Source organism: Ascidiella aspersa, chromosome 7 (genome assembly GCF_963924565.1).
Source record: "Ascidiella aspersa chromosome 7, kaAscAspe10.2, whole genome shotgun sequence".
NCBI lineage: Eukaryota > Metazoa > Chordata > Ascidiacea > Phlebobranchia > Ascidiidae > Ascidiella > Ascidiella aspersa.
Genome location: NC_139453.1, coordinates 8,592,398 through 8,615,245, shown reverse-complemented (window position 1 = coordinate 8,615,245; position 22,848 = coordinate 8,592,398). Strand labels below are relative to the sequence as shown.

The 22,848-nt window shown below is 35.9% G+C and overlaps 2 protein-coding genes across 2 annotated transcripts; one reads left to right on the top strand and one right to left on the bottom strand.

The window, feature by feature from the left end:
* Positions 1–876: 876 nt before the first annotated feature.
* LOC146137579 (tyrosinase-like) lies at positions 877–8,687 on the bottom strand. Its single transcript, XM_083394386.1, has 9 exons — positions 8,466–8,687; positions 7,333–7,527; positions 6,587–6,775; positions 5,892–6,008; positions 4,741–4,931; positions 3,441–3,712; positions 3,060–3,224; positions 1,583–2,146; positions 877–1,232 (listed from the first exon to the last, which is right to left on the bottom strand). Exons 1-9 carry the CDS (start codon positions 8,685–8,687, stop codon positions 877–879), a joined length of 2,271 nt encoding a protein of 756 aa, XP_083250512.1.
* Positions 8,688–13,438: 4,751 nt separating this feature from the next.
* Positions 13,439–18,888, top strand: LOC146137578 (superoxide dismutase [Mn], mitochondrial-like). The gene is made up of 5 exons (XM_083393243.1): positions 13,439–13,559; positions 15,828–16,033; positions 16,947–17,083; positions 17,544–17,700; positions 18,598–18,888. Exons 1-5 carry the CDS (start codon positions 13,534–13,536, stop codon positions 18,741–18,743), a joined length of 672 nt encoding a protein of 223 aa, XP_083249369.1. The 5' UTR covers positions 13,439–13,533; the 3' UTR covers positions 18,744–18,888.
* The last annotated feature ends 3,960 nt before the right edge of the window (positions 18,889–22,848 follow it).

Here is a 22,848-nt window from a genome sequence, read left to right as displayed (position 1 = left end):
AATTCTGCCCTAAATTTTGTTTACGAGTGGTGGTTATTTCTACATAAACAAGTCTTTTTCTGTTCGTAGGCCCACAGCGACTTTCGCTAAATTTAGCAGAAAAACACGAACAGCTTTTAGAACATCCTAATCCCTTCCCTTTGGTCTTTGTTAGCCTTTCAATTATTTTGGAGTCTTTTACCACACGCATAAACCCCAACAAAGGTGTTTGCAAATCGAATCGATAAAAATATGTTTTAATTGAACCGAGCTTCTGCGCTGTATTCATTCTGTACTAAATGTTGCTTTTTTTAGACTACGAGGTGGGGCTTAATTATCGATTTGTTAACCAACGAATATTGCAATATTTTTTGCTTCATTGGGTTTAGCATATTTAAAATACACGGAATAAATCAAGCAAAATAAAAGTCATTGAAGTATATCTTTATTTATCATTTCAAATAAATAAATTTGAAAAATGTTGGGTCCATAAGAAAGTCATAATTTTTAATTTTGTGAAGATCAAGTAGGCGTATGTTAGCCTGACAACGTCCTTATTATTATTACTTGGTATTTAGGGATAATTAAGGATTTTACAGTTCATGAACAATATATAGCTATTGTAGGAGCACTGATGGAAACCTATACTTTATTTTAGGTAATAAAAGTGTTTAAGTTAAACCAGAACCTCGTTTGTAATCATGCTTAATCTGACGATATTGTTTCGTGGGGCATTAGATTGTTTTTTATTTAGGGAAATAAGCACTATTTCTTTTTAAACCTTTGTTTGTAATCTGGCAAAATAAATTGAAGAAGTTTTATTGATAAATAAACGACGACGACACAAAAACGGTGTCAAATTTATACGGAAAGGGACGTTTTGCTTTATATCCAGAGTTACATGTAGCTGTTGCCGTTTGCCAATTTTGCCTTGGCACAGTTGCCTTGGTCAGTTGGCTTGTCTAACAACGCAACGGTTTCGCTCGGTTCGCTGCCCAATCCGCAGCAGCAGCGCCGCGCTAATCCTGAGCGGCAGGGCTTGGCTCTCGTTTTTAGCGGGCGAACTCTGCCGGCGGAACAGGCCGAGTTACACAGACAAGAAAGCAAGACTGTCAGGATGCAGAGAAGGGTAATCAGGAAAAGATCGACTGCTGGCATGTCTCTTAAAGTCCGGTTAAGGCTTGTGAAAAAGTTTTTAATTCTTTGCCAGAGGCTGGGTTCGTACTTGGTGGAGGAGACGTCGATAGCTAAACCTGAAATTTAAATCGGTAATTGTTTATGAGTTGCAAGTTTGACTGTGATTCTAGGAACACTTGTTGTAAATTGGTATTGTTTGCATTAAAACTTTTATTCGCTAAAATTTGGTTTATTTTGAAAAGGATAAACAACGAAAAAAGTAGGACTTTAATTATTTTGAGGGATAAAATAATGTACAAGATACGCTTGACGTAATTGTGGACGGTGAATTTTCTATTATTAATCTTGATAAAGTATCTTTAATTAGTTTACCAAATCACTGATAAAAAACAGGCCAGAAGAAATATTTTACCGAAATGTGTTCCCAATCTACCCATAGCAGCACTAAAATAAAGTCAGGTCGTACCTCTGTTGTCGGCGAGAAGCTGTTGGACGGACCCGCTGTCGACGACAATGCTCGTTATGTCGTCATAGACGGAAAACCCCCCTTCGCCGACTTTTCGCGGCCGAAGCCTCAATCCCCTTTGCACCTTGAGCCTGCGCTTCATAGCAAACCTGTTGTTTCTTTTCGCCGTCCACAACGGCGGCGCCGGGTTTTCGTTGAAGTTCGCCGGAAACACAGCAGCCTCCCCACTGCTGACGTCATCGTTTCCCTGCGTGACGTCAGAGTTCATGACGTTCGTGGGTTCATCGACTGATTGCGAGTTATCCACAGCTGCGAGGTTGTCAATTACTGAATCGTTATCGGCGGTAAGTTCGCTGGATTCTTGATCCGTTTGGTCAGAGTTCACCGTCTGGATGACGTTATCGCTTTCGTTGAGGTCGTCGGTGATGACGTCAATGTAATCGTAAACGTAGCCGAGTTGCCTGGTGCGGGCGAAGCCTCTCTCGTTTCGAACAAGGGGGAAGAAGGGGACCATAAAATCCTGTGCTCTGTGGCCGAGTCGCGCTCCCTCGGTGTCGAAAAGAGCTTCCACAAAAAACAAAACTAACTGAATAAACGTTTTGTTTTTGCAAGGGGGTGCATTACTATTATTTCATCTGTTCACACAGGGCAACGTAAATCTAACAAGTTACGATGTTGAACGTTTGAAAAAAAATTAATCTGGGTTCAAGTAAATATGAGACGCGTTTCCACAATGTCAACCGTCAAAGCAGTAACTCGTCTTTGTCTTCCGATGCAAAACGGCAATTACAGGTTTAACGTAAGCCGTAATCGTTGGTCAAAAAGCAACTTCAGAAGAGCTAGGTCACAGTTGTAAACACACACACATATGTGTGTGCATGTTTCATTGAAACATTAGGCCTACAAAACGATGTTTTACATTGTTATCAGAAGGCAATTTGCAGGTAAACTACACAAGTGCCAAACCTTAAGTTCAAAGGGGGCCTAACTTAAGTGGATTTTAGCAAATAACTAAAACAATTAAATATAGTCCGCAGGTTTCACAATATAAGAAGAATTAGGACATTGCTTTTAATTTCTTTTCCATGTAACACCTTAAAACGCATAAAAGTGTCAGTATGAACCTGGCATGCTGACAAATCAAGTCATTCGTCTTATGACTGAAATCTAAGGCAAGTCATTTTTTTTAATATTGACTTAAAGTCAAGTTATTTTGCCAAGAAGAACGTAAGCCAAGTCAAGTTAAGTCATTTGAAAACAGTAATTTAAGCGCATTTATGCCACGCACCTGTCTTACGTCATGACAACACTGATAAGAAGGGCTTTTATTTTTTGAAAATAGTTAAGGCATTACTTAAAAAATCTAACGATGCATACCACCGTCAATAAGAACCTGGTTAGCTGATAAAACTTTTAAAAGCGTAAAATCGACCAACCCATTAGTTCAAATATGTACTTCGTCCAAGGCACCACAAACCTTGGTTTCCCTGCTCCTGCTTTCGTCGCAGCCAAAGCTCGAAGAGGCTGTCGACAAATGCGTGGTGGATCACGAAGATCGGGTCGTTAGCTGACGAGTCGACTGAAGACATCGTTCCGTTCATGAAAAGATGGACAGCATTGTGAAGGTGGCTCTGTACCGGGTCTGCGAGAGAGTTTTTTTTAAGTTTACAGTTGAAACAGTTTTGTTAAGCCTTGTACATCTCCTCTTAAGCACTTTTTCCTCCTTTTTTTTAAGTGCACTCAAATCAAGTCAACGACTTAAGTCATTACAACACTGCTGCCTATATCAAACGAACTGCTTCTGGTGGCCTGTGTCAAAATGCAGTTGGACAAAGCTTGTCTAAATCACAAGACCTACCTGCCTCTCCCGTCTCCGTAAATGCAAAGCCCTCGATGATATTCCTGTAGCTGTAGTTTGCCAGTATATCGAAACCTGGCGTGTCATAGGCGTCGCCCAGCGCCAGGGCGTTATCTACGTCACGGCCGGTGGGGAGCCCGGTGATCTTGATGGGGTCGTAGTTGCCGGGGTTGCGCAGGAGCGGGCCCTCCGGTTCGCCGGTACACTGGCGCCCGTTCTGTATGTAGTCGTCACCTCGCGTGCAGATGACAGACCAGCGGGAGAACGGAGACCTATAGATAAATTAAAACAACATTAACTTCGGAATATATTATTTTCGGAATATTTTATAGATAAATTAGAACAACATCAACTTTGGAATACAGAGTTCGTTTTAAGACCAAAATACGACTTACTTGCTCTACTGCTAAGGAAATCTGATTAATGATGTTTTTGTAAATGGCCGTATTTTTCTAAGATTAAATAGAGTAACCATTTGTCACTATATAAAGACAATATATATAAAAGAATGACTTGATTTATATATGCAAGTGTTTCTACGAATTTAGACGCGTTTTGTGCAAGGCACATGTTTAAAAAATGGGACTTAACTTTTATGACAGGTTACTTTATAATAACTTAAGTTCAGGTTATGTCATTTGCAAAATCACTCACAAGCCTAGTCGAATCTGTTCAACCACATATACTTAAGTGTGCGTCGCACTCTCTTCAGCGTTAAAATAGTTAAGACTACGTTTTTCTTTTATTTTAAAAAATATTGTCCTAAACTCTAAATAAACGATCATAAAAATTTGTATTCTTTTTTGTCCCAAACGGAAATCCATTTGAGCAGTTACGCCTGTAGTGTTATATAAATGATTTGACTATAATTACTTTGGGACTCAATTTGGCTGAACTTAAGTAAAGCATTGCACGCTGTAAAGCATTTGTATTACGTAACTTACAACTAACCGACGCTCGTACGATGGCTGTAAAGTCTCTCCTATTAACCATGTGCTGATTGTGCTATTTTTATTTGGTTAGGGTAGCCAATGATTGCTAGCAGGGGCACGTGCTTTTTTTAAAACAGTTTTCCATGACCACAACAAGGGCTGTTGTATTGTCTTACTTGAATTCGTCAAATGCACACTTAAAAAAGTCATAAGCTTTAACAAACGTGAGTTGAGTTGTGTGTTTGTATGCTTTCAAGGCACAATGGATTTTACCCTTTGCAATATTCAGCTTTTCGCTTTTGTACAATCGTAAATAAAGATTATAGACCCATAACTGCTTCACCAATACAGTGGACAAAACACCTTACCCCGGACTGATCAGAGTCTCGTTCGTCTGATCCCTTCCACCCATCATGACGTCATTGCATACGTCACAATCGTCGCTGCCCCTCCAGTCCCAGTAGGGAAGGGTGAACGTGGGGTCTTTGGCCACCGTCTCCCGCAGCTCCTGCTCCCATTTGAGCAGGTAGTAGCGGTGCCAGGGAAGAAAAGCAGGACCCTCGAAATTTGCGAAAAATTTGTTAGTATAAAACGCTAACAAAAACTGGAATTATTTTGCGAAATTAGTGAAGAATTTTTTTTCGACGAAGTGCTTCCCAAAAAAATGCCAGTGGCGTCATTTGGCGTGAAACATTGTCGGCCTAGTGAATTAAAAAAAAAAATCGATCTTTTTGGCGTAGGATTTCGGCCAAAAAGCCCCCAAATGTAGCGTGAATCTTTGGCGGATGCAAATTATGGAATCCAGTAGAGCCCTGATGAATGCGGTTCACGGCAATAATTTGTAGTATCTTAAAGTGTGGCCGAACAAGAGTCGTCCGGTTTTATCATCGCGTTTTACTTTTTGCTGTGTTGTGAAAACTAGACTATTTAGGCTACGTACATCGCAGTACCCAGCAGGTTATATGCTTGTCGCCAGCGGTAATTAAGGTTCTAACCACTGCGAACTATAATGTTGATCGTTTTTAGGTAGTTCTTTTAAAAAAAACTAATTTAACCTGTCAAATATTACTGACTTGAGTGGAGTTCTACAACGTTACATTATTTTAAAGCTAGATATTTCAAATTAAAATCGGCTGAAGGTTATTCAGATATATGGTTTAAAATAAAATGTGCGAATAAAGTGATTTCCCCACCAACTTTCATTTTTGAACTATAAAACAGTTTGTTTTCTTAAGAAAAATATTTGAGGTATTTTTGGCAGTGCTTGGAGCTGTATGTTGCTTTTTTGATTGATTACAGCTTTCCCTTTGAAGGCGAAACCTAATCGTTTATTTTTGGTTCGGATTGCGATACTTTTTGGTCAAAATATCAGATTTCGGATTGTATCGTTCATCCCTAATTGTCAGTATAAAAATATCGGATCAGAGGCGGTACCCGATACCAAGTGGTAGTAGAAAAACATAAAGCTGATTTCTAAATTTAACTTACGAATGCAATAAGCAAACACCAAGTGGAATACCTCGTGTCCATAATCGACCGATGTCTCCAAATCAAGCGAGATGTTTTTCATTAAAAGCTGTTCAACAACCTTCATCTTGGCTGATAAGCCGAGGTCATTGGCGGTCAGGAGCCTATTGTAATAAACGTTTGATCAAATGAGACGTGAATGTCCACGCCTTTATCCAAACAAATTTCTCGACTAATTCTGTGGGAGGTATCAGAGGTTTATATAAGAAAGTTGAGGGTATAGACAAAAATTACGAAAAAGTCATTCGACAATCAAATACTTATCTAAAAAAATCTTTATTACAAAATTATTGGTTTGCAAAGATTAGGATTAGGATTTCATCTAGAAGAAATAAGAAAGCCTATACAGAAGTTATGGCAGAATATTTCTAAAAAACTTAAGTCTATTTTATTAGATTATGCAAAACATTTGGAGTTGATTCCAGCATGGTTATCCCTTTTAACCTACATGCTTTGACCATTATTCTAGGATTGCATCTAGATTCTAGAAGAAATAACAAAGCCTATACAGAAATTATAGCAGTGCATTTATAATTATCTTGGATATATTTTATTAGATAATGTAAAAAACAATTAAAGTTTAAAATTTACACGGGGTTACCCCTACTACCGTTTCTTCTACGTCTTACTGACCAAAGAACGAAAAAATATTATAAACATAAAAAAATTGTGTACTCACTGCATAATGCTTTCACCTCCGGGGAATACCAAGTTATTTCGCGACACGTGCGAATGCATCCACACGAATAAGTTGTACACCGACACGTTGCGAAACTCGGGGATTTCCCCTTTCAGGATCCGGTCGTAGCTCGTGGTCAAGATGACGTAGTTTTCACTCACCTTCGTCTTGGCTTCGTTTATGACGTTTACGTATTGCTAAAATAGCAAAAGTGAAGTGAAAAATTTTTATACTATTTTTGGTCAATAGGCTAAGCTAAAAATTTTCGAAAAATATTTGCCGATCACTGTATACAAAAGAGCAATTTTATATCTTAAAAATCGCTATTTACATAGGAAGGAAGTAGTTAAATGTCCGTTTCGCGGCAAACATTCTCTAGTTTTTGAATCACTGGTTCAAAATCGTAACGGTCTATGTACAATCTTAATTGCTGTACGAACATTGTTAAAAAGGCTAACACCCTAATACTGATATGAACGTGGTCTCAACCAAGTCTAAATATCACAACGGTCTACACCTAAAGTCGATTACCCTATAAATAGTTTTATAATTGTAAATTACCCATGATGTCGATCTCTTTGCCCTTTTTGGCTTTGCAATTCATTATCAAGCTACATTACAGATCCGTGCATAATAATGTACCCACAAGTAAATTACCCATCTATCCGAATTGTAAATTATTTCAGCTTGAATCTTCACCAACTACACACATCACACACTTTTTACTAGGTTTCTAAACCACTTAGACATAAACCTGGACTTGATCGACGGTCATGGCTGTCAGGTTCCTCCTTACGACGATCGGGGTTCGTTGACGACATAGCAGCCCCTGGAAGCCAGCAAGGCAGCGGGAGCAGTCAAGCCCGTCGAAATTGCCTTTGCATGAGCACGCACGATCGTACAGAGCCAAAGGCCACCTGGCTCGCTCGTCAAGAAGTAAATCGCGTGTCTGAAAGAAAAAAAGTAAGGAGCCCAGTATTTAAGACAGCAAATCAGGAAGAGTAAAATAAGTAAATTACGTGTCTGAAACAAAAACTAAGAAGTATTTAAGACAAGGAATCGTAAAAGAGTAAATCAAAAATAATTGGCTTAATGAGTTTTAGCAAATATTAATAAAGAAATCACTTGTCTGAAACAAAAAATAACGAAAGGAGTATGAAGTCCAGCATATAAGACAAGGAATAAAAAAATAACTGATATTTTTGTTCGAAGGTCTCTTCTAAAATAAAATAGGCAGATAGTGATAATCAAGTTTGTGCAACAATAAATAATCAAGTTTTTAGTTAAAGGAAATATTCGTGTTCTCAAAAATTGGCAACGAGTAATATAAATTAGGTCTGTTAAAAAATAAATAATAAAGTACCGTATAGTAAATTTCGAGTCTAAAATAAAACAACAGGCAGGGCTAAGAAATCAACTTAAAGCAGAAAAAAATTAGAAGTAAATTACATTTTCTGAAAAGCCGAGTAAGTTACGAGTATAAAGCAATAACTGCCCATAATCATCACGTGTTTCAAATAAAAAATAAGTCACGTGTGCGAAAATGGTTAAAGAAAAAATATAATCAAGACGTAAGTCGCGGGTTTTATCTTACGTATTTGTTCGTATTTATTTATTATATTAGGTATTACTAAAAAATGCAATTATTAGTCAAGGAACTCGACTGTATATTTCTTAGTTTCTTGTTTAGTTATTGACTATATATTTTATTACTTTTCTACTTTAGTTATTCTCAGCACCCTATAAGTTACAGTTTTTTAAGCTAAAGTTGTGTAATATACAAAACTAAATAATAGGCTACCTAAGTTCCGTTCTTAAATTAAAAAAAACAGGTGGACAGACAACTAAGCAATACATACTACCACCTCATTACATTCAGTCTCCCACCTGGTTTAAGTCCAAATCAGTTGGAGCGGCCGCTACTAGTTCACAGCTTCCCCGTCCACTGTCAACTCCGCATTTCGAACCGTCTTGTGCAGTTGGGCAGCATTCTCGACTGGCCAGCGATTCGGAATCAACACAGCGTCTTGGAAACTGAGCTACTGTGGCAGCACAAAACAGGACTGCAGCTATCAGCAGTCGTATCATCGTCATCGTAGAGTCGGTCATTGTATGATATGAGGCGGAATAGTTGACCCCACGTTCCGAAAACTGGCTTTTATATAGCGCTGAACGAGGAAGTAAGTTGGGTACGACGCGCCGTCGAGTTATTAATTTCACCCGTAAGTAAAATGTGGTCACGTAGATCGGATTACGGCCGACTTGCGTCAAAAGTCGCGTCGCGGGATGTTGCCTATAGTTATTAAAAAAGGTAAAAGGAAGCGCGGTTCGTTTTTTAACAAGGCCGCAGCGCGCTTATGCAATCGCATCCTTCAATACTAATAAGTATGATTGCAAGCCAAAACCAAAGAACACGGTTTTGTGACCTTTTAAGTTGCCCACATCTTTAATTGCCCTCAGCAAAATGATAACACAATGTTTAAAAAAATATGCACTGGTCATATCAAGCCATTGGTTTCACATTATTACTTTCTTGAACGAATTGGCTGCTGGACATTAATCAAGCTAGCGAAAGGCGTGATGACGTGATGTAGGCCTATTGTGAATTCTTGGATTTGTTGAACTACACTCTCGTTAGCTTTGGAGAAGTTTGTGTCAAGAATTGGAACTAGTTTACAAACACGAAAAATGTAATCAGTCCAACTTGATAGGCTACGTGCTTTTGAATAATGGTTTTAGGAAAACCAAATTTAAAAAATGTTTTATTTACGAAACTAGTACCCCCATCTTTGCCACTAATGTTTTACAACTCGTTGTTGTCAATTTCTGCGGGTTAATTTTGGTTTAATGCCACCATATATTAAAACGTTGTTGGTCTTAAGATGGAGTAGGCTAATAGGCAAATTATCCAGTTTAGTAATGTTAAGCGCACATCAGTCACACATCAGTCAAGGACTTTACTTGAGTCAAGTATTTTGGACAAATGACTTTGGGTTGAAAAATAATTCACTTGTTGTTTTTGTTATCTTTTTCGTTAAGTTTATTCTCTTAATCGAACTAGTAGACTATAGCCTACTAAATAAGTTTACCGTTTTTTATCCGTGCATAATAAATTGAGAAAAACGAAATCGACCTATTGCTACAACAAATGCGTGTTGGTTAGCTTAAATTGACCCAAAAAGTTGGGATCTATATGTCACACATAGTTAGGAGAGACTACAGTGAGGACTACCGGTACAAAATTTACAATAAATTCCCCGAAATTGTAAGAAAATGTTTATAAATTCTTACAAAAACGTGTTCTGTCAATGACGACATATAATATTTAAATGTACCGTAATTGTGGGGGTGGGTCCGTTAATGAGTCTTCATTTATATAATTGCCAAGATGAATCGACCACACTCCTACAAGATTTGAGATGGCCTGTCTTCGTGAGGCCATTCAGGTCCAATTCTTTCCTTTAGTTCAGATACATGAACAGTCAACTTTTGCTGTCTTCAGTCAAAGCTGTAAAAGCCTCTCTCTGGTTCAGTCACAAAAGCACTCAAGTTTGCTGTCTGAGTAGAAGCTATAAAAGCCTCTATCTGCTCTTTTTCTCTCTCTCTGGTTTATATTGATTGAACACGCTATTTATAGACGAGAATCAGTTAAGAAAATTTCTGCGATAAAGAAAGATTTACGTCATTAATTCTTATAATACTTAACAAAATATCACGTGATAACAAGGCGTGGTCTAAACCTTTTTCTCTCGACTCTTATAGACGGAAATAATATTTTTGTCCAAATATGGCTTGAACAAAAGCGCTTCGCTCTACATTGCGACGTAACTGGCGTTCGATTCTAAAATAATGGATTGTTGACAATAAGGCGAATTTCAAAACAAAGCGCTCACATTAAACGGATATACGTAACATCACATACAGCTCTGACGCATAAAAATCGGTGTAACAAGGCATTCGTTGCAAACTCTAGCAAGAGATATCGGCAATCGAATTTAAACAAAAACTTTCATGACGCAACATTAAGGCGATAAAACAAAGAATTAATTTGATGTGCTGACGTGTTGCGACAAATACTCCCTTTGCAAAGGTTTTGCAGTCATTTCGAATATATAGGAATGACATTATTTTCCAATTGTTTTCGTGTGTTGTGTTTCAGCTGTTGTGAAATGCTTATGGAGCATTGGACGCGAAATTGTCCGATCATTTAACGCATTTGCGCAATTGTTTTTGGTTCGATTCCTGATTCCTCGAGAAAATTTTCGTTTGTGCCTGAACTGGCAAGGAGGATTTTGATGTCAGCGTTCGCTGGTTGCTTGAAATGTGTTTCATCGACACGCCAGAGCAGTTTGCTGTGGCTTTTTTGCTTTTCAGGAAATCTGTGCGGCTTGCAGGTAAAAATCCCTGCGCGGTGCGTTGCAATTCTGACGTCACCAGGAAGCCGTTGTTTTGCGCGTTGCATCTCGATCTATCGCTTTGTCCAACGCTTGTTGTGTTTGTTTTCTGAAATTTCAAAATTTTTTTTTCGGCAGATGTGTGTTCAAAATGTCGTGGGAGTATTTTTATTGCAACACTTCAAACTTAGGTTATTAACATTTTGGTTATAGTTTCATACATTTATATTTATACATATAGGCGCTTTAGATTATTTTAAAGTTTGAGACAATTAAGTACTGCAATTTGTAATTACTCACGTTACATCTTTTGCGATTCAATACAAAATTAAATTCTATTGATTTTTAACATTGAGCAACATTTCCTTAAAAATTTGCATTTTTTTTTAGTTTGCACAATTCGTTCAATGTAAGTTTTAAAATAACGACGCATCACAAGAAAATACGCTTTGAAATTGCTGCTTTTTCACTATTAATTTTAACAAAGGCAGGTAATGGGCTTATCCCTAATTCGTGTTTATAGACTTACACGATTTTGAAGCATATATTTCGCGTGTGGAAAAAATCATTATGCTTTTCTTCGAGGTATTTAGACTCGTGTTTGTTTTTTAACTACCTAACTAAACGCGGCTGCGTATAACGAGAGTTCCCTAAACTAAAACCCAAAACCGTACCAAATATTTAAAAGAATTCGGAAATTTAACACAAAATTATTTCGTGCACAACAAAATTAAATCGTGATTCACAAGTTTAACGCGTTGATTTCAAACTATTGAGCTCCAAGCACAAAAATTAATCTCTTTTAACATTTATCAAAAGATCGTGCGATCGACGTTTAAGCTTAGACTTCATAGATATAGACTATACATAATTTGCGAAATGCGATACATAATGGTTTAATAAAAAGTCGCATTAAAGCAATTTACAGACCTTTCAGTCGATATTTTTACTTATTATATATATAATTTTCTTTTTATTTTAAAAGTATAATAGATTTTTCACCTGATAAACTAGGCAGAATCGCAGTTATAGTGAAATCCATGTGCAATTGCGTTTTCCATGATTCCAAACGGTGGTGATGTCTTTATCGGCAACGCTTGTTTGTATTTCGTGTTTCGAATTCCAAGCAAATGCTTTGCTGACGCTATGGAGCGTCTCTTCACGTATCTTTCGATGAGATTAATTTCTTCTAAAGCTGGCTTCTTGCAAGTTCCAAACATGACAGTTTTTAGGCGGCCGTTTGTAGGTGGTCCATACAGATTAAGGCACATATTTTTTTCTTTGAGCTTCGTTTCTTCAGTCTTCTTGGAAAAGTAGTTTGCAGGTGGTTCGTTCGTCACACGCGGGCATCAAATTTGTGGGGGTGGGTCCGTTAATGAGTCTTCATTTATATAATTGCCAAGATGAATCGACCACACTCCTACAAGATTTGAGATGGCCTGTCTTCGTGAGGCCATTCAGGTCCAATTCTTTCCTTTAGTTCAGATACATGAACAGTCAACTTTTGCTGTCTTCAGTCAAAGCTGTAAAAGCCTCTCTCTGGTTCAGTCACAAAAGCACTCAAGTTTGCTGTCTGAGTAGAAGCTATAAAAGCCTCTATCTGCTCTTTTTCTCTCTCTCTGGTTTATATTGATTGAACACGCTATTTATAGACGAGAATCAGTTAAGAAAATTTCTGCGATAAAGAAAGATTTACGTCATTAATTCTTATAATACTTAACAAAATATCACGTGATAACAAGGCGTGGTCTAAACCTTTTTCTCTCGACTCTTATAGACGGAAATAATATTTTTGTCCAAATATGGCTTGAACAAAAGCGCTTCGCTCTACATTGCGACGTAACTGGCGTTCGATTCTAAAATAATGGATTGTTGACAATAAGGCGAATTTCAAAACAAAGCGCTCACATTAAACGGATATACGTAACATCACATACAGCTCTGACGCATAAAAATCGGTGTAACAAGGCATTCGTTGCAAACTCTAGCAAGAGATATCGGCAATCGAATTTAAACAAAAACTTTCATGACGCAACATTAAGGCGATAAAACAAAGAATTAATTTGATGTGCTGACGTGTTGCGACATAATAAGAACCGTCATGACGGCACATAAATAGCACTTTTTACTAATGTTGACAATCTTACAAACAATAAAGGAAATTGCTAAATAGTATATTAGTTTTTAAGGCGACTTAAGGAGTTGCTTAAATCACCTGTTTAACTTTAACATTGGTAAAATAAAAAATACCGTTGTTGTAGGCTACGTCAGGAATTTCGGAAATGCAATAAACCTAATTCTTACAATTGTTAAACATTCAACATATGGGAATTGAATTACAAAATGTTTAAAATTGGGGATTTTTCAACATAATACTGTTTCCTGTTCTCTTTATAATGGTTTGCGTTTTCTTATTAACATTCTATCCGCAGTTAGGCAAAAAAAGTTACGCATGAATTCATTCAAGCGAAACTGTCAACATTGACCTTTTATTTTTGATTTGCTAATTCTTGTTTTTGTAGCTTTATTGCAAACTCTTAATCGTATTCCTTATTTTCAAGATGGCTTTAAGACAAGTTATATGCACGTGAGTGTTAAGGTTTTCATTTCTTGTGTGATTTTATAAAAAATAAAACTATTCCATTGAATGAAATTATATAAAAGAAGCAACTGCTTGAAATGTGAAACTTATTGCCTTCAACAAACTTTAACATTTGCTCATTAATTCTTATATATTTATTTATCTTAAAGTTCTGAATAAATCCAATTATTTATTTTGTTTTTCGTTATTATTTTGTCTCTCTTGTATGTCTTAGTAATTTAAATGAGGTTATAGAATACAAATTTTTAGTTATTTAGCTTCATGAAAACCAAAAAAGCTAAAAGTTGCACTGGTCTAGAATCCTACCACCCACTGTAAAAAGTATGGCAAGTGCATCCGCATGTTTTTTTCAACCTTTTTAAAAGTGCACGCCTCTGAAAAATCTGTACTGCAAAGAAAAAAAAATGCTTTACCCTAAATATGTTAAACGCTTGAGTGGCATGGGTTTACAGTGCAATGTCGGCAATAAAGAGTGCATCAAAAAATAATAAAGTGCACCAGATGTGCACCTTTTTGATCTTTGTTGCACCCAGTCACTCAACTTTTTTAGCCTTGTACACTGCAAGATCTCATCAAGATTTGCCATACTTTCCAGCAGAGCTGTGGAGTCGGGTAAAAATAGCCTGAGAGTCTGACTCCAGTCAAAAAAATAAACCAGATTCCAACTCCGGTCAAATGTCGATTTAGTCGAGTCTCGAGTCTGGCCCTGACTCTACAGTATGTATTCCGCTTATTTACGCAACTAAAATAACGTGGATATTAAACAAACCACTTATAGGGGTCTCATGTAATTCATTCACTGCCAATACATGGTTGAACAATATTCTACCATATGCTATCCATAAAATTTGGCACTGCGCATGTCGGACTCTGGTAGTTTCATGTTGTCTTATTCGAGTTCCGTGTCCGACTTCAGCAAAACAAACTGACTCCTCGAGTCACGAATCCGACTTCGCAGCCCTGCTTTCCAGACTGGCCTACCACAATGAACATTATTTGGGTTAGGGTGCAGTTTAGCGTTTAGCTTTGCATAGGTTAAGCCAGAGGTCGGCAAATTTTTTTGGCGCGACCCCAAATTACTAGTAGCAAGGTCTAGCGACCCAAATACTTCTCAAGTTGTTTTTAAAGTAGCTTTGTTAAAAAACGTAGTAACTTGCTGTGTCTCTTTGTTACAGTAAATCTGTGTTATGTGTTTTATATATTTTAAAAGAGAAAGGGTTCTGTAACACAACTGAATAAAGCCAGGTGTTTTACTACTTGCGATGTCTCAGTCAGATGACAAATATGATTTAGCAACTCATATGTGTTTCTGGGTTGCAGCTTCATCAACCCTGCTACTTAGCTTACTGAAATAATTACTGGCAAACAATTTTTGGAGCGACTCACTTAAAATGCCCGCATCTCTCAATCTTTTAGAAAGCTCAACATCATAAGGTGCGGATTTAGCATTTTTCTGGGTGCAATATAAATTCTAAGACATGATGTTACAAAATTAAACCAAAACGTGACATTTTAACACAAAAACGTTAAATGGCCTCGCTTTGTCTAACTCAATGTGCCAAGCACAACTAGATTACCTGCATCTCTTTTCGTTAACAAATTATTTCATTTAATATGATGCCCGACGCTTGACCACACAAAATTTAGGCTATATTCTTGTAAAGCTCGGTTACACTACGATCATGTTAGTGTTGTAGAAAAACGCATTAAACCCAGAAAGGTTCACATAAAATGTCTTATAATAGCTTGTTTATATCGTTAAAGATTGTGAAAAACTGCATAATCTGTTTAAGCAGTTTATGTTAGCAAAAATTTTACTATTAAAAGAGACAATAATGTAGATTTTGTGTTAAGCAAAAAAAAATATTTATCTAGTTCAAGTTTGCATATTTTTGTTTTATAAAGTGCAACAAAAAATAGGGTTGAATTGCAAGCACTCTTTCCCATCACGTTGATCGGACGAAGGTCTCACGACATGTCACAGGACTTAGTGTAAATGGTGTGACAATAGCTTTCATGACCCAAACTTAATGGTCCCGCCATCCAAATTTGGGTCGCCACTATTTGCGGACCCCTAGGTTAAGCAATAAAAACTCGCCCAAACACCAACCCTAACCCAAGTATTGTGCGTTGCATTAATAATTGTTTTAACGAAGTGCTAGGATTGTAAATCAATGCCCTAAAAATACCTAATTCAGGGCCAAACATTTGATTTACTCCAATAAAGGCATAGACACTTCAATTTTTCCACAGCCGATTTTTGTCGAGAATTGCCGGCTCCACATTGGCAAAATCTTCTTGTTCAAAACACACTCTGCCTGACTTATCGTACGACTACAATGCGCTGGAGCCCCACATTTCCGCCGAGATCATGGAAATTCACCACAGCAAGCACCATCAAACTTATGTGAACAACCTCAATGTGGCAGAAGAGAAACTGGATGAAGCAAAATCAAAAAGTATTGAGGCCTTTTTTGTTTATATGATTCAGCACTTAATTTGTTTAAGTATATACAACTTAAACGATGCCATGGGCTTTGATATTCTTACTAAGTTCATCTCATTACAACCTCCATCATTATGCTCCTAATTTATTAAAAATAATTTTATCATTGCTCTTACAGTATGCTTTTATATTAAAGCTATTTGTAATTATATTAAAAGTTATTTTCTTGGATGACCTGGTGAGGTTAAATTTTAGCAGCATGGTAAACCAGTCATTTTAAATTGACTCGAAGTCCAAGTCCAGTCATTATCAGAGCAAGTCGACTTTATGGCAAGTTTTTGATATACCAGTAAAACATTAAACTATTAAAACATTAAACTGTTAAAATTGCTAAACTTTCTGCGAAAGTGTAATAACTTGAATAATAACAAAAACCTGACATATAGAAAGCTATTTTTTTGTGCAAAAATTAGGATAATACTCGATTGTATGTAAAAGTAACAATTAAAAACTCTTCATTTCAACCAAAGTCGACTCACTGACAAGTCCAAGCCGAGTCATTTCAGTCAAGTTTAGTTACTTCAGAAAAACTAATTAGGTCAAGTATAGTTATCGACTTAATTTATTACACAACTGAATTTTATACTAGGATGAAACAAATAATATGAATTTTTGTATTTAAAACAAAATAACCCCAGTAATCTCTAAACATTACACCTAAAAGTGTTGATTATCACCTACTTATTCTACAATTAAGGGATGCAATATATATTACAAAAAAGTGTAAAACTATTTTCTGTAGAATTAAAGTTTTTTTTTTGTTAAATAATTTTACTTACCAATTTAAAAAAAATTAGTATGGATCTTGGATATTTAAAATTGTTTACTTTATCCTCCTATACATTGTTCTTTTTTGTATTTTACAGATGATACATCTGGAATTATTTCTCTTGCTCCAGCGTTAAGGTTTAATGGCGGTGGACACATTAACCATTCTATCTTCTGGGAAACATTATGCCCTGGTGGAAAAAGTCCTTGTGGAGATTTGCTTTCTGCAATTGAGGTACTAGTTTGAAATAGTTGTGTTTAGAACTAATTTGGAGGAGCACTAAGTTATTATTTATAAATGATTTGTGTTTTAATTAGGAATTTTATTTTGGAGAGTTTTGCCACTGTTATGCAGTTGCTGTGTATTGTTTTTTGTACATATAATATACATTTTGTTTTTTTATTATGCCAAAAAGCCTGAAGCACCTTTCATTCAGCTTAACCTGTATTTCCATATAAAATATTTGGTCAGTATTTCATGTGCAATTTGTGAAAAAAAAATTCTAAACTGAAAAATTCTGAAACCAAGCAACAGTGCAAAGTTAGATTTATATGTTTGATGGTGAATATTACGTATCATAGAAATAGGTATGTTCAAACATGTGTTTAAATACCAGGCACCAATAATACAAAGTACTGCTGACTGTGTGCTGGTGGTCAAATAAATGTACTTTTTCACAATTTTTATTTTATAGCGAGATTTTGGGTCGATCGAAAACATGCAGACAAAGCTGTCGGCAGCATCAGTTGCCGTTCAGGGGTCTGGATGGGGCTGGCTGGGCTACAACAAAGAAGAGGGAAGGTTGCAGATTGCTGCTTGTCCCAACCAAGACCCCCTACAGGCCACAACAGGTAGATTGTGGCGATGGAGATAATAAAATGTCCCTTTCTGGATACTACAAATAGCTTTTATGCCACTTAAACAGCTAGAATTGTACAGACATTTTTAACATGCTCAAAAGTCAATTCTATGTCAAGTCCTTTCCATAAAAATAAAACGTTAAGCAATTAAAGTTGGTGAAGTTGTTCGATTATGAGCAATAACTCAACTTAAGATTAACAAAAAAAGCAACATATAGCAAGCAAATTGTTTTCTGTAGAATAATTAAGATAGATAACACATTTTATGAAATTAATGCTTATTGAAAACACTAAGTTGACTCAATGTCATTTGTCCAAAAGACCCAAGTCAAGCCATTGTTTACAATGTATAATTAGGATTTTTTAAGTCACAACACTACCTATATGTCGACCACCTTGTTCAATCCCCTGATTTTTCCCTACGTTTATCCAAACCTTTTAATCAGAACTTTATTTTAGTATTCGGTATAAAAACTAATACACAACCACGGTCAGGTAGAAATGTAAATTACCACTGCTCGATAAGCATTGAAGGGGCCTGTTAGGTTTTCGTAATCTCTAATGCAGTTGTTCTTAACCTTTTTCCTTGCTGCTACCCTTTCAAGTCACCAACCAATTCTCGCACCCCCTTCTAGATTTGCTTTGATAACAAAACCATTGTAATTTTATTATTGTACAAGTGTCTGATAACACAGTAACACTAACACATAACCAAAATGTGAGTTAGTTTTACATTTAACTGAGCAAATAAATAAATTACAGAAATACATTTTCTGTTTCGGCATCCCCGCACCCCATTGGAATTATACTGGAACCTCTAGTTAAAAAACCCTTCCCTAATGCATGAAATTTCCATTGCCAATTCTTTTAATTTCTTTTTTATCATAGGCTTGGCCCCACTTTTCGGCATCGACGTTTGGGAGCACGCCTACTACCTTCAGTACAAGAACGTTCGGCCCGACTACGTCAAAGCGATTTTCAACGTGGTCAATTGGGAAAACGTTGCAGAGCGTCTTGATGCCGCCCGGGCCTGAAGCGACCACAAAAAAATGTTTATCACAATTGCAACATCAGTGTTTTTGAACGCATATTTGTTTGTGTTACCCATATGTATCGTGTCTCGATTGTTTCAAAACATCTTCCGTCAATTGAGTAATAAACTTGCTTGGCCGCTTGCCAAACCTGTTCTTTAACAGTGTTGTAAACAAGTCATTAAGAACCACCTTAAACTGGTTTAATCCAGAATTTCGTGCAGTTAAAAGCAAAAAAGTTTTTTAGTAAAATTTGAAAATTTGGCCTTGATGTTTTTTTGATTTTTGACAATTTTTAAAATCCAATTTTCACGTGGAACCGATTTTTCAAACAAAACCTGTTAGAACCGCCTCAAACTGGTTTAATCCTGAATTTGGGGCAATTGGAAGCAAAAATGTTTTTCGATTAAACTTAAAAATTTGGCAAGCCTTGATGTTTTTTTTCGAATTTTGATTTAAAATTAAATTTTCACGTGGAACTTAACGGGATTTTTCAACAAAAACCTGTTAAAACCGCCTTAAACTGGTTTAATCCAGAATTTGAGACAATTGGAAGCAAATTTTTTTCGGTTGAACTTGAAAACATAGCAAGGCTATAGCCTTGATAATTTTTTGATTTTTAACATTTATGTTTAATTCATTTTTTACGTGGAACTTACGTGATTTTTCAACAAAAACCTGATAGAACCGCCTTAAACTGGTTTAATCCAGAATTTGGGGCAATTGGAAGCGAAAAAGTTTTCGGTTGAACTTGAAAATTTGGCAAGGCTATAGCCTTGATGTTTTTTCGAATTTTGTTTTAAAATTCAATTTTCACGTGGAACTTACGGGATTTTTCAACAAAAACCTGTTAAAATCGCCTTAAACTGGTTTAATCCAGAATTTGGGACAATTGGAAGCAAATTTTTTTCGGTTGAACTTGAAAATTTGGCAAGGCTGTAGCCTTGATGTTTTTTCAATTTTTGACAATTTTTTTGAATTAAATTTTCACGTGGAACTTACGGGATTTGTCATACAAAATCAGATAGAACCGCCTTAAACTGGTTTAATCCAGAATTTGGGGCAATTGGAAGAAAAAAGATTTTCGGATGAACTTGAAAATTTTGCAAGGCTATGGCTTTGATGTTTTTTCGATATTTGACTATTTTTTTAAATTCAATTTTCACGTTAAAATTAACGGATTTTTCAACCAAAATCTATCAGAACCGCCTTAAACTGGTTTAATGCAGAATTTGGGTCAATTGAAAGCAAAAAAGTTTTTCGGTTCAACTTGAAAATTTGGCAAGGCTATGGCCTTGATTTTTTTTCGAATTTTGATTTAAAATTCCATTTTCACGTGAAACTTACGGGATTTTTCAATTGAAAGCAAAAAAGTTTTTCGGTTCAACTTAAAAATTTGGCAAGGCAATAGCCTTGATGTTGTTTCGATTTTTGACTATTTTTTTAAATTCAATTTTCACGTGGAACTAACGGGGTTTTTCAACAAAAACCTGTTAGAACTGCCTTAAACTGGTTCAATACAGAATTTGGGGCAATGGAAGCAAAAAAGTTTTCGGTTTTTCGGCCTTGATGTTTTTTCGATTTTTGACAATTTTTTAAAAATGAATTTTCACGTGGAAATAACAGGATTTTTCAACAAAAACCTGATAGAACCGCCTTAAACTGGTTTAATACAGAATTTGGGGCAATTGGAAGCAAAAAAGTTTTTCGGTTGAACTTGAAAATTTGGCAAGGCTATATAGCCTTGATGTTTTTTCGAATTTTGATTTGAAATTCAATTTTCACGTGGAACTAACGGGATTTTTCAACAAAAACCTGTTAGAACCGCCTTAAACTGGTTCAATACAGAATTTGGGGCAATTGGAAGCAAAAAAGTTTTTCGGTTGTGCTTGAAAATTTCGCAAGGCTCTAGCCTTGGTGTTTTTTCGATTTTTGACTATTTTTTTAAATTCAATTTTCACGTTAAAATTAACGGATTTTTCAACAAAAACCTATTAGAACCGCCTTAAACTGGTTTAATGCAGAATTTGGGGCAATTGGAAGCAAAAAAGTTTTTCGGTTGAACTTGAAAATTTGGCAAGGCTATCGCCTTGATGTTTTTTCGATTTTTGACTATTTTTTAAATTCAATTTTCACGTGGAACTTACGGGATTTTTCAACAAAAACCTGATAGAACCGCCTTAAACTGGTTCAAAACAGAATTTGGGGCGATTGGAAGCAAAAAACTTTTTCGTTTCAAATTGAAAATTTGGCAAGGCAATAGCCTTGATGTTTTTTCGATTTTTGACTATTTTTTTAAATTCAATTTTCACGTTATAATTAACGGATTTTTCAACAAAAACCTATTAGAACCGCCTTAAACTGGTTTAATCCAGAATTTGGGGCGATTGGAAGCAAAAAACTTTTTCGGTTCAACTTGAAAATTTGGCAAGGCTATAGCCTTGATGTTTTTTCAAATTTTGTTTTAAAATTCAATTTTCACGTGGAACTTACAGGATTTTTCAACAAAAACCTGATAGTACCGCCTTAAACTGGTTTAATCCAGAATTTGGGGCAATTGGAAGCAAAAAATATTTTCGGATGAACTTGAAAATTTGGCAAGGCTGTAGCCTTGATGTTTTTTCGATTTTTGACTATTTTTTACATTCAATTTTCACGTGGAACTTACGGGATTTTTGAACAAAAACCTGTTAGAACCGCCTTAAATTGGTTCAAAACAGAATTTGGGGCAATTGGAAGCAAAAAAGTTTTTCGGTTGAACTTGCAAATTTGGCAAGGCTATAGCCTTGATGTTTTTTCGATTTTGGACTATTTTTTTAAATTCAATTTTCACGTGGAACTTACGGGATTTTTCAAGAAAAACCTGATAGTACCGCCTTAAACTGGTTTAATCCAGAATTTGGGGCAATTGGAAGCAAAAAAGTTTGTCGTTTCAAATTGAAAATTTGGCAAGGCTATAGCCTTGATGTTTTTTCGATTTTTGACTATTTTTTTAAATTCAATTTTCACGTTATAATTAACGGATTTTTCAACAAAAACCTATTAAAACCGCCTTAAACTGGTTTAATCTAGAATTTGGGGCAATTGGAAGCAAAAAAGATTTTCGGATGAACTTGAAAATTTGGCAAGGCTATAGCCTTGATGTTTTTTCGATTTTGGACTATTTTTTAAAATTCGATTTTCACGTGGAACTTACTGGATTTTTCAAGAAAAACCTGATAGTACCGCCTTAAACTGGTTCAATACAGAATTTGGGGCAATGGAAGCAAAAAAGTTTTCGGTTTTTCGGCCTTGATGTTTTTTCGATTTTTGACAATTTTTTAAAATTGAATTTTCACGTGGAAATAACGGGATTTTTCAACAAAAACCTGATAGAACCGCCTTAAACTGGTTTAATACAGAATTTGGGGCAATTGGAAGCAAAAAAGTTTTTCGGTTGAACTTGAAAATTTGGCAAGGCTATATAGCCTTGATGTTTTTTCGAATTTTGATTTGAAATTCAATTTTCACGTGGAACTAACGGGATTTTTGAACAAAAACCTGTTAGAACCGCCTTAAACTGGTTCAAAACAGAATTTGGGGCAATTGAAAGCAAAAAAGTTTTTCGCTTGAACTTGAAAATTTGGCAAGGCTATAGCCTTGATGTTTTTTCGATTTTGGACTATTTTTTAAAATTCAATTTTCACGTGGAACTTACGGGATTTTTCAACAAAAACCTGATAGAACCGCCTTAAACTGGTTTAATCCAGAATTTGGGGCAATTGAAAGCAAAAAAGTTTTTCGGTTGAACTTGCAAATTTGGCAAGGCTATAGCCTTGATGTTTTTTCGATTTTGGACTATTTTTTAAAATTCAATTTTCACGTGGAACTTACGGGATTTTTCAAGAAAAACCTGATAGTACCGCCTTAAACTGGTTCAATCCAGAATTTGGGGCAATTGGAAGCAAAAAAGTTTTTCGTTTCAAATTGAAAATTTGGCAAGGCAATAGCCTTGATGTTTTTTCGATTTTTGACTATTTTTTTAAATTCAATTTTCACGTTATAATTAACGGATTTTTCAACAAAAACCTATTAGAACCGCCTTAAACTGGTTTAATCCAGAATTTGG